This window comes from Rutilus rutilus (genome assembly GCF_951802725.1).
Source record: "Rutilus rutilus genome assembly, chromosome: 21".
In the NCBI taxonomy this organism is placed as follows: Eukaryota; Metazoa; Chordata; class Actinopteri; order Cypriniformes; family Leuciscidae; genus Rutilus; species Rutilus rutilus.
In genome coordinates, this window is record NC_140226.1 from 7,607,094 (window position 1) to 7,619,949 (window position 12,856).

At 39.0% G+C, this 12,856-nt stretch overlaps 1 protein-coding gene across 6 annotated transcripts in view; it reads left to right on the forward strand.

Annotated features, from left to right (window-relative positions):
- arel1 (apoptosis resistant E3 ubiquitin protein ligase 1) overlaps positions 1–12,856 on the forward strand; it is a 65,407-nt gene that overhangs the window by 573 nt on the left and 51,978 nt on the right. For 3 of the 6 annotated variants that reach the window (XM_084393899.1, XM_084393904.1, XM_084393900.1), the window contains exons 2-3: positions 839–914; positions 1,227–1,473. In XM_084393899.1, the coding sequence (XP_084250025.1) occupies positions 1,326–1,473 (148 nt within the window). In that variant the 5' untranslated portion in view covers positions 839–914; positions 1,227–1,325. Of the gene's footprint in view, positions 1–388; positions 524–838; positions 915–1,226; positions 1,474–12,856 lie in introns of those variants that run through there. The other 3 variants (XM_084393902.1, XM_084393903.1, XM_084393901.1) reach the window with 2 other exon arrangements.

Sequence of the window (12,856 nt, forward strand, 5' to 3'; positions counted from 1 at the left end):
ATAATAATTATCCCTTTAAATCTTTTAGTTGAGTTGCAGCATGCTTTTTTCAAATGTCTAGATCACAGTCCTGTTTCCCAACTCCTGTAACAACTTCACTGCTTTCAGAAAGTATTCAGATCTCTTCATTTTTTCTCTCTACATTTTGTTATGTTGCAATGTTATGCTGAATTGCTTTATTTTTCCGCTTCAGTTTACACTTTATACCCCATAATTACAAAGCAAAAATCAGATCTGTGATGTGATAACTTTGCAAATTTATTTATAAGAAAAACTGAAAAACTGTGCCATGAGGTCAAATGAACTGCCTGCAGAGCTCAGAGGCAGAATTGTGTCGAGGCACAGATCTTTAGAAGGATACAAAACATTGTTTTTTTACCACATTGAAGGTTCCCAGTGCACAGTGGCCTTCATAATTCTGAAATGAAAGAAGTTTGAAACAACCAGGACTCTTCCTAGAGCTGGCTGCCCATCCAAACCTTAAGAAGATAGGTGACCAAGAGCCAGTTGGTCATGTATGGAGGTGGGATAAACTTTCAGAAGGACAACCATCACTGCAAAACTTCAACAATCTGAGTTTTATGGCAGAATACCAGTATAACTGGTAGAAGAAAAACTGAACATAGCAAAATACAGAGATATCTTTAAAGTGATAGTTCACCCAAAAATTAAAATGTCTTCATTTACTCACCCTCATGTCATTCCAAAACTGTAAGAAGATGTTTTGAGAAATGTCTGTTTTTTTTATTTATTTTTTGTCCATACAATGGAAGTCAATGGACTCCAGTGTTGTTTGGTTCCCAATGGTCTTCAAAATATCCTTTTTTGTGTTCCACAGAAAATCCCTAAATCCAGGCGTGCAGAGCTTGTCACATCATACCCCAAAAGACTTGAGGCTTTAATTGCTGCCAAAGGTGCTTCAATGTAGTACTGAGTTAGGAGTGTTATTGTAATATTTCTGTTTTTTTATTTATTTTTAATAAATTTGCAAAGTTATAAGAAATCAGTTTTTTGCTTTGTCTTCATGGCGTATGGAGTAGGCCTATACATTGATGTGAATAAATAATATTTAAAGCATTTTAGCAGAAGTTTGCAGTATAACAAAATATGAAAAAAAAATCAAATGGTTCCAATACTTTCTGAATGCTTTGCTCATGTTTTTACATTTCAATCAAATATCGTTCACAAAGCCTGAATTGTATGTATCCTGTCCTTTTTCCTGGTAGGAGAAGACATGGGAGAGGTGGTCAGGACCAGATAGGACAGCAGAAGTCAAGGCAGACTCTGAGCTCACAGAGGTCTGAGTGGAGGCTGAACATGGTCTGATGGACCGCCTCTTTTTGCTGACCTTCTTCTTCTGTTCAGTCTTGTGGGTTTTGTTTTGGGAGGTGCGCTGGAAGAAAGGCAAGGAAAGTCAGATTGAAGAATGGCTCCTGGGACACAGCCTATCCGAATACAAGTATTTGTTTGAAGGTTAGTTAAATGCTTTAAAAACAAACACTTTTTGTTCTTGAGAGCATGTGGGTGAATTATATATTATATATTATGTCCTGGTCATATTTCAAGTCAAGTCAAATTTATTTCACAATACACATTGTGTCAAAGCAGCTTTACATAAATGCATATTGTTATGTCTATAATGCCTTAGTGCTTTACCATATAGCATGTTTTAGGACTGGTCGATGATGATGTATAACGATGACATAAGTGATCCTCCGGATTAAGATCTAGCCATATAATGTTTTTAGTGTTTTCTATCACATATATCAGTGACACAGTGACTCATGCACACATCTGAGCTTTTTTATTTATTTATTTTTACAATTAAGAGATTTAAAGGGATAGATAGATATTTCAGACGAATACAATTGGAGTTATATTAAGATGCACTTTTATGGACTTCAAAACAAACAGCCATTCACTGCCATTATAAAGCTTGGAAGAGCCAGGACATTTTTAATATAACTCGGATTGTATCCGTCTGAAAGAAGAATGTCAAATACACCTAGGATGACTTTAGGGTGAGAAAATCATGGGCTAATTTACATTTTTGGCTGAACTATCCCTTTAATAGTTGGTCGGATTTGTTCTAAGCGAGAGTAAGCAACAACAAAAAACTATTAATGAACATATGATCGGTTGTCGCTGAAAAAAATACTTTAATAAAGAAATAAGAAATTACAAATCTAGGGTAACCTAAACCTAACCTTGTTTACATTTGCCCTGTCCCAATTGGCACCCTAAACACTCGCGGTCTTCCTCTGAGTCTGCACTTTCGTGACGCAACGCCACTTTGACTGTCGGGAAAAAGTCTGCTGCGGAGCTTGCTGCAGTGCAGACTCTGCAAAAGTGCACATCGAGGGCTCATATCGACCGCAAAGGGGGCACTCGCGAACACCCCTCTGAAACCTATAATGACAAAATGGGACACCCTACTGGACTTAACGGACATGCGTGCGCATGGCAGCCATTGTTAGTCCACGAGACTGAAAGTGCATATGAAGTGTGCCATTTGGGGAGGCCCATTAATTCAGTAACTTGCTAACTAATCTTTTTGATATGGTATAAGGCAGGGAGCTATCACGCTATCAGCTTGTTTTATTTAGTTCTGATTGTTGTCAAAAGTACTGATACTCTGGTACCAAGTTGATAGGTGTTAGTTGAAATTTAATGATATCATCCTTTCTGCAGTACCGGTACAAAATACCTGGTCAACCTGGTACCTGCTTGTTACTTGTATTAACTACATTAATAAATATTAAAGTAAATAAAAGATATCCAAACTGAACCAAAAAGTAACACTCCAAAAAACATAAAAATAGATACATCCAAAATGAATCAAAAACACTTGAAATAACACAAAATTTGAATTTGTGTGAAACAGGTGTCCGTTATGCAATAAATTGGAAAAAGTATATAAAATAAGCACCACCATAACAAGAATAGCAATGTACAGTGAGAGATTTACAAGATTATTTTCAAGTCATTACTTTTACAACTACAATTTACATTTCTTAATGTAGTCAAATCTTAATGCATGTCAAATCTATTTGATCATATTTTTGGTCCTTATTACAGTGAGATTAAAAAAGATGAAATCTGATGCGTTCCTGATTTGTTTATACCTTTTTCTCTGCTGCATGAACATAATTGGCGTTATAACACCACTAGCTTTAAACATGCAGCTTAGCTGGCATAAACGTGCACGTCTGCAACGAATGTATCACGCAAACGTCTCTCGTTACCTAACGTAATATGGTCTAAACTTGCCTCACAGACCTGAAAAATATATCTATAGAAAGCTTAAAACGTCTACTTTTAAACAAAACAATTCAAAACGAAAAGAAACGGGCTACTCTCTGCTTATGTAGGTTAATTCGTAGCAAGTGAGCATTCACTGCGAAGATGGCGGGTCAGCATCGTCAACTTTATCTTTGCAGCCGACACTGACACAGAAAACAATAGTTTATTAATAAACAATTAAAATGTCTCATGCATAATCATTACTTTTGCTGGTTCTTTGTGGCAAGCTTTATGCGTGCGCTTGAGATGCGGACTAGGCAATATATCATGAAAACGCTAATTATAGTTTAGTATTCTCTCCCATAGGCCTTCATATTTAAAGGCACAATATGTAACTTTTTTGCTTTAAAAATAGCAAAAATCACTATATCTAAGTTATATATTTTTTTTTAGTTGTGTACTTACATTATCCCGACTGTTTCCAACAACTTTCAAACCAGGAGAAATTTGTAATTTAATTCGAAGACACGTCCCGTTTCTTTATTTCCGTTTTGTCGCCGTCAATGTCGTCATATCCGCGCTGTCCCTGGTTTCCGCTCGTACTGCCATAGTAACCAGAGCCCTCTGACAGTAACCAAGGCGACAGACGTGGACGACTGTTAGTTCGCAATGTCTATTTGCACGCTGTTGTTGTTTCGTTCAAACATTATGGACCATGGCAAGCAGACTTTGGATAAAAAAGGAGAACTAAACCGAGAATCAATATCAGCGCGGTGTTTTCGAGATGCCGAGAGCTCCCATAGACAGTATATAAACGAGAGCTCCACGTCCGAGACTTCGACCGCTCCTACATGTACTTTATTAAACAGGTGAGCACATTTACATAAAACTAATCAATGTTATATAGTTCAACAATGATAAAATGTTAGAATATGATCTGTATGTTATTCTAATGTTGATCTAGCTTACTGCTAGTCTCATACAGACAAACTAACACAAATTTCAACACATTTAAATGCAGTTTAGTGTGATAGTGTAATGTTAGACCAAGTGAAACAGTGCTGCGTTACCTCACAAGTTTAATTTGTCTAATAAACTGACCTGTGAGTAGTAATTCTGCACTCGCGTGTAGTTCGGTAGAATGAAATGTCCATATTCTTTTTATATCCGCGGGACTCGCGTCGCATGTGGAGCTGATTGCTGTCTCTAAGCAATCCCGACCTGCTTCATATCACAGTCATGATAAAAACATCAATGTATTTACTCATCCATAAACATTATTAGATCGGTCGGCTTGACGTTGACGACAAGATCCATAATTCTTAGTAAATGTTGCGTCATCAAACTATGCCTTTGTTATTGTAAGAGGTTAGCGACCCCTAGCGGCGAAAAAAATTACATACTGTACGTTTAAGTAATTAAATTAATATAAATATGCAATTAGACTAATTGCTTAAATTAACAACTACTAGTCGACTAGAAAAAAAACATAGTCATGCATGGGCAGCCCTAGCCTACTTGTTTTTACATATTTTTGAACCAGCATGTCACAAAGGGGATTCTGGGTTGAGCGAGCGGGCCTTAGCAGAATGAGCGAGCGGAGCGTAATCTTCAGAAAGGTGCTCTCCGCTCTGGAGGAAATATTACCACTCCGCTCAAATGCTCTGGTGTGAGACAATGTGTATCTTCTTCTGTTGTCTGAGAGTTGATTGACAGCTTTTAGATGCGTTATTGGCAGCGCCACCCTCTGGTTACATGAACGTGTCACCACTGCATCAGAACCGAAAACATGGGGATTTTTTTAAAGACAATAATCGCACAACCTATTCGATATTCTATAATAAAATCAACTAGTCGAATATTCGAAAATCTTGACTCATCCCTACTACATGGTGACAAAGCGGGGAAAGAGTCACAATAAAAGCCAGAACAGCCACATGTCAAAAACATGCCAATACTTACATTAAGTGCAAGAGCAATAAGTCACATGCTAGCCAGTGAACCTAGTGGAAGCCATGCAACTAGCAAGTAGGGGTGTCCCCGACTATGGATTTTCATAGTCGAATTAGAATCGTCAAGTCTTGCCTATAGTCGACTAATAGTCCAATCGTGTGTGGGGGCGGGGCTTTAAAATTTCAAAGCCGCGATGTGCAGAAAATCACACAAAGATATAGAAGAAAATGTATAAAAACATTTTGGATCAATAAAACTAAGAAATAACATAAATAACTCCAGAAAGGCCACACTGCAGACAGGATTTATATTTCACATGCAAATCAAATTAAATCGGCTAAATTACCTGTGCGAGCAGGCTCTAAGTACAGCACAATATCGATGCACCGAAAAAATAAACAATTAATTTACTAAATTAAATTAGAACAGAATATACCTTTCTAATAAATAAACATACAAAATGAAATAAGTCACAAGATGAGGAGCAAATGTGTGCAAAATGCCTAAAGTGCAGGGGAACATATATTCAAAACACAAGCCACAAATAGTTAGATTAGATAACCCTGACAGATCAATAAATTAAATTAAAATAAAGAAATTATTAAAATAACGATAGTAGCCAGAATTTTCAACTTTGTCTTTTTAACTGCAGAAACAACAATAAATGCTAAACTGGAGTGTCAGTCTTTTTAGCTAAAAATGTTCACAGCATCCAAAAATCAAATTAGAACCGGCTGAAAAGTTTTGAAATCACTTGTACCTATACCCTACCTGATCGAGAGAACAAATCCAGTCTTTCACTCTGTCTGTGTCTGTTGGAGTCTTTTCAAATTGTGCGTGCGGATAAAATACATTCTAAAACACTTAACGTGAAAAACGTTTAACGACTTAATCTCCTAAAATAGTTAAATTAAAATATGAAAACGCTTTACTATAGGAGGAACACATTGCGTTCATATTCTGGGTTCAACTGCTTATCTGCACATAGTATGGTTTCTTAATAAAGTGTGTACTGTGTACATACATTAAGCCACGTTAAAGTGCCTTTTAAGCGTTTTAAAAGCTTTTAAGCGTTAAGCATTTTAGAATGTCCTGTGGAAAACCAGCTTGTTAACGTTGGCCGGCAGAAGTGCGATCATGGTTTTCCTGATGCTAAATCCAGCCTTGGAGAATATCCTTTCTGATGGTGTACATCCACACTTTAGATTTTCTTATCTCAGACATTGTTAAAGATTTAAATCCTTGCCGCCAAGACGCTCCTCTGTCGGTCACGGATTAAAAGTGAAACTTAAATCTGTCACGGGGTGTTTGGATTTATTCACGCACGTTAAAAAATATTTATTAAAAGCTTCTTTCTTTGCACATTTTTATATACAGCATTATCATAATAGGCTGAATATTAACGTATTGACAGAAAACCGGTAGTTCTATGTGAAATCAGACATTGAGCGCCCTCATATAGCCAAAGTGGCATGATCCTCGTTTCATAACACCTCTGCGAAGATTTGACCGTGAGATCGGTAGTCGAATCAGGCTCCTCCTATCGAAGCATCGAATCTTCAACTATTCGGGGTCACCCCTACTAGCAAGTGTACTGGGGTGGCGCCGACACCTTAGCATCAGTCAACTGTAAGCGTGCCCATATAAGCTCATGCAAGCCAAGCATTGCTCTGAACAGGCATACAAAATCGGAGCGGCATCAAATGCTGGTGCACAACAGTACTCAGTAAGTCAATAAAGAACTCATGACAGCCTCGCTGGCATTGAATTAACGACATCAATATTCAGCATAACGCATTTGCACACACAGCAGTACAGTGCATATGAATGTCGTTTATCAGCTATACGATCTAGTCAAAACCACCTCTCACCAAGAACAGGGCGTAGCATAAGGGACTTTCACACCAGGTAGTTCTAGGCCACGTCCACACGAAGCCGGTGCGTTCCCGATCCGATATTTTTTTTTCGTCGTCTCAAGAAATATCTGCGTACACACGAAACCACTGAAACCGACTGAAAACGGTGTAGTATATATGCCAGACCAGTATGGGGCGCTGTAATTCTGCCACAGAGATACACTATACACGGAGAAGAAGACTTTGAGCATGCGCATAACCTTGCGCGCTGTATACGAACCAAGAAGAAGAAGACAAAGATTATCGCTTTTTGCTCACCACAGTTGCAGAGAAGCAATAGGTTTTGCTGTAATAAAGCTAGTAGGCTTAGTAGCTTCTGCAGCACGAATACAATCATATAAGTCCGCCTTTATTGTTGTTGCTGTTACTCGTGACACAGACGACACGTGATGTGATGACATCATCGTTTCACAAAATATACGGATTGGCTGTACACACGAAACCGCAAGGGTGTCGTTTTCAGATTTATCCACTTTGGGACCCGGTTTAAAAAAATAGCGGTTTCAGTCTCCCAAAACGCCGGATCCGTGTGGACCAAACGCCAATACGATAAAAAATGTATACGTATACAGCGAAACGCGTCTCCGTGTGGACGGGCCCCTAGGAACTAGCCACCAGGGTGGCTCCTCGAGAACTAATGGTTCCCTTAGGAACGTTTTCCTGGTTGCATTCGCACCACCAGTAGGAACTTTGAAGTGACGTAAGCCGTGCTTGTTGTTGTGACTTTTGACGGGGTGGTGGACCTTTATTTTGACGGCGTTGAGAACGCCAGCCAGAGCCACACAGTGCTCGCATTCTCCGTGTTCATTAGTTTACGATCTGTCTGTAATACGTTATGAGATAGAACTGTTATACAAAGAAAGTAGACAGTAATGAAAAGTTATTAGCATATGCCATTTGGTTGATGTCCAGTGTTGCTAGCTGAGCAGAAATACATAATCATGTTTCGCTTGGTCCCCTCAAAGTTGTGTTGGATTTGCTTCTCAGCGTAAAGTTTAAGAGGTCAATCTATCACTGTTTTCCATGTTCATAGATTTCATTTCTGGAGTAAATATATAGGCTATAATCTGTGTGATTACACAGCTTTTTAAAAAATGGCAGGTGCTGGTGTTTCGCGTGCGTTCGGCCAATCAGCATACACTAACGTCACTGGTAGTTCCTATAGTGCTGGTTTAGACCCTACTCTGAAGTAGAAGCTAAATTAGTTCCTCCAAAAGGAGTTCCTAGAACTAAAATCATTCCTAGTTCCTAGGCAAAGCGTAGAACTCCAGACAAGTGGGGTTAATGAACAGCATTTGCAGGTCTCCCACATTCTTTCAATACGCTAAAGCAAGCCAGAGCGCTGTCTTCAACGAGAGCACTCGCAGCTGGGAAAGTGCCCTCAGAACTAATGCCAAGTCCCAAATAGGCATCATAGAAAGACGAGGGGGAATTAAACGCATCCCTTCCCATCAAAAAGCCGTTGCTAAATTATGTCACCCGACCGAGCATTGGTCCACCTGAGCATTAAAATTTAATTGATTTTATTTAATTGTCATTTAATGATGCGGTAGCAGCCACATACACCTTAAGTGTAGAAGGCGAGCGCCTGCTGTCCGAGTGGCCCAGCAGAAATGATAAAATAACTAACACAGGGCATGTCCCTGGGTCCTCATTATGTGTCTCGCACCAATCCACAAACACCTTCTATTGATGAGCATGCTGGTGCCTAGTAGAAGGGAGTCCCAGTCTCTGCTGTAGTATTCATCACCCTTTGGGACACATCTGTCATCCCCGGGCCCCGCTGATCTGCCAGACATGAAGATCCCACAGATCCGTCCTGGGGTGCTAAATGATACCCTTCACAGAACTGGTCACGGAGGTGCCATTAAGAGCTGAATCAGCTCCGGGAACGGTGGCTGGTTGGGTCATTTTAGCGCAACCAACAGTAATGCCTCCCACTCCATTTTGTGTTACTAGTTTAGAAGGATTAAATTGTGTTTGTTTATAATTGTGAGTTAAATTAAAATCATTTTATGATTAATCAATGCAGAAATTCAGATTTCTGCATTGATTAATTCAAAGGGTTTACAAACTTATTCTTGCCACTGTATTTATAGATCAGTGATCTCAAGAATGTAGAACGTGCACCTGGCTCTATCCATTGGTTGTTGATTGGATTTTTAGATGTAGGCGTTGCCCTAAAAAATGAAGACAGATTTAAAGGAGAACTCCGGTCAATTTTAACATTGAGCTCATTTTTTTGTACATTTGGAGTGCTGTCAATACAGAGAACAACGACAAAAATCGGTGTTGCCTACACCGAGTTATTCTATTTTTAAAATTTGCACCCTATTGACTTCAATGGGGCAAGTAGTAAGCCTGCTTTTTAGCCTCTTAACATCCTTTAAGTGTCATTACAAGTGCACAGAAAATGTGAGTGATTCCTTCCGAGTGAACACGGGTGGATCTGACTGCAGTAGATGTTAGAGATATTAATAAAAATGAAGTTTATTCAGCCAGCGCTCATACCTTTGTTTACATCCTGTTTTCGGTGGAAGGCCATAGTAATCGATTGTCGAGTTCACGCGCATAGGTTTAGTACCTATGATCACTCGCGTGAACTCGACAATCGACTACTATGGCCTTCCACCGAAAACAGGATGCAAACAAAGGTATGAACGCTGGCTGAATTAACTTCATTTTTATTAATATCTCTAACATCTACTGCAGTCAGATCCACCCGTGTTCACTCGGAAGGAATCACTCACATTTTCTGTGCACTTGTAATGACACTTAAAGGATGTTAAGAGGCTAAAAAGCAGGCTTACTACTTGCCCCATTGAAGTCAATAGGGTGCAAATTTTAAAAATAGAATAACTCGGTGTAGGCAACACCGATTTTTGTCGTTGTTCTCTGTATTGACAGCACTCCAAATGTACAAAAAAATTAGCTCAATGTTAAAATTGACCGGAGTTCTCCTTTAAGGCCTAATTCGCTCCGTGCACAATATGGCGACCATTGACGTTCGAACTTGATTGTGTGGGCTAGTACTTCCGGTGAAAACTTCCGGTGATCTGACAGCGAGAGCGAGAGACAACAGCAACCTAGTTCCATTACCAGAGAGATAATTTTTCACAATGAGTGTTTTTAGGATTCAAGAGAGGCAACTTGCCTTTCAGAGGGTGACAGCCTCAGCACATCATTGTTGTGTGCCGTTATGTACCGTTTCGTCACGTTACAACAAAGAAGTCAGCTTTCCTATGGCGTTATTTTTTAGTCAAAAGTCATGAGCGTGTAAGACATGCTCACGAGCACATTATGTTATTTCACACGCGCAAAAATGAACCTTCAGCTGGCATGATAAAAGTACTCGCGCACAAATTCAACAACCGAGAGGTGTACAAGTAGCTGCGAGCGAGCGCCTGGCATACTCTCATAGGTTAACTCTGCTTGTACAGTGGAATCCTGCTCGCGCGCAGCGGGCTTCTGCTCGCGGAGTGCTGTTTTGCTCGCGCAGTGGATTTCTGCTCGCTCAGCTGATTTCTGCTCGCTCGAGTCTACATGACTTTTGACAATTTGGGGGCGGAAACCAAGGAGGGCACTGACCCTCTTATGATTGGTCACTTTCATCATGGAAAATCTTGGGAAATCCTAACCCCGCCCACCTTCTGACGCAGCGCGCGTCACTCAGCTCGCTCTGCTACTCCGGCTATCTCTGTGTATATTTTAGACAACGAAATATGTGATAAAACACCATACTAACTCTTTTCGTTTTCATTTAAAGAAATCTTAAACATGATAGCCACACAAATGTGGTTCAGGCAACGCGTATTGATTATTTTCACTGCACATTGCCTATTTATAAAAAATATATATATATATAAAACACAAACCTGCCTCTTTTCGTTTTAAATATAATATAAAAACATTAAACATTTTAAAATGGTCCAGGCAATATGTGCATTTGTACTAAACAACAGATTTTGCAGTAAACAACATTACAGTTTTTAAAAATTTTACATACAATTATTACAATTTAAAATGACAAAACTCAACCCAGTCTCTTTTTGTTAAATTTCAGTTTTTATCAATATTAGCCATTATAAAAGTATAAGTAAAAGATATAAGAAGCTATACAAATAAAGCTATACATATAAGCTATTTAACTTTACCGTTGTATGGTTAGACTAGAGCGCTGACTTTGTATGTTTGACTGAATTGTTTGCTTTATTTGTATAGCTTCTTATACCTTTTACTTATCCACCTTATTCTGCTCTAAACAATGCGCGCTGCCATAACGACGACTCCGGTTGCCTACTTCCGGTTCGTAGCGCTTGACCTGTACCAAAGAGTATAGAAGCCTGTACTAGCAGCGAGAGAATGAGTTCAAGCTCCTCATGTGCAGTTGTTGGTTGTTTTAACAATTCAAAGAAGATTTCAAACTTTTTAGAAACTGAGTGTTTCGAGCATAAGATAAGAAGGAGATAATGCCCATGTCCGGTTCCGTATCAGATACATTCAATAAAGTAAACGTTTAGAGTGGTTAGCGTTAAAACTGAAGCATAAGAAAAAAAGTCGGAAAACTTTGCCCATTAATTAGATGTGCAAGGCAAGCAGGCAAGTTTTCGGGTTGTTATGGACAAGTAAAAATTACATTATTGTATATTATATGAAATACAATTATAATAAAATTCTAAGTTATAACTACTGTATACTGTAGGCTACTGTTTTTATTTTTAAAAGGATGTGATGTTGTTGTGAGATTGTCTTTTGTCCATCCGTCCTTCGGATGAGACGTAAAACCAAGGTCCTGACTCTCTGTGGTCATTAAAAATCCCATGGCATTTCTCGTAAAGAGTAGGGGTGTAACCCCGGTGTCCTGGCCACATTCCACACATTGGCCCTTACCAATCATGGCCTCCTAATAATCCCCTTACATTGAATTGGCTCTATCACTCTCTCTCCTCTCTCCACCTATAGCTGGTGTGTGGTGAGCGCACTGGCGCCGTTGTACTGTGGCTGCCGTCGCATCATCCAAGTGGATGCTACACACTGGTGGTGGTTGAGGAGAGACCCCTGATATGATTGTAAAGCGCTTTGGGTGTACACTAGTACATATGAAAGCGCTATATAAATGCCTCATTCTATTCTATTCTATGTTAACATGACAGATGTGAAAAACATTTTGGCTCGTTTGACTCAGCTCACTGAAAAGAGCCGGTTCTTTTGACTCACGGCTCTTTAGAAAATAAATTCTTATCTCCTTCTTATCATGCTCGAAACACTCAGTTTCTAAAAAGTTTGAAATCTTCTTTGAATTGTTAAAACAACCAACAACTGCACATGAGGAGCTTGAACTCATTCTCTCGCTGCTAGTACAGGTCAAGCTACGAACCGGAAGTAGGCAACCGGAGTCGTCGTCATGGCAGCGCGCATTGTTTAGACTGAGCAGAAAAAGGTGGATACTTTTATAATGGCTAATATTGATAAAAACTGAAATTTAACAAAAAGAGACTGGGTTGAGTTTTGTCATTTTAAATTGTAATAATTGTATGTAAAAATTTTAAAAACTGTAATGTTGTTTACTGCAAAATCTGTTGTTTAGCACAAATGCACATATTGCCTGGACCATATTAAAATGTTTAATGTTTTTATATTATATTTAAAACGAAAAGAGGCAGGTTTGTGTTTTATATATATATATATATTTTTTATAAATAGGCAATGTGCAGTGAATATAATCAATACGCGTTGCCTGAACC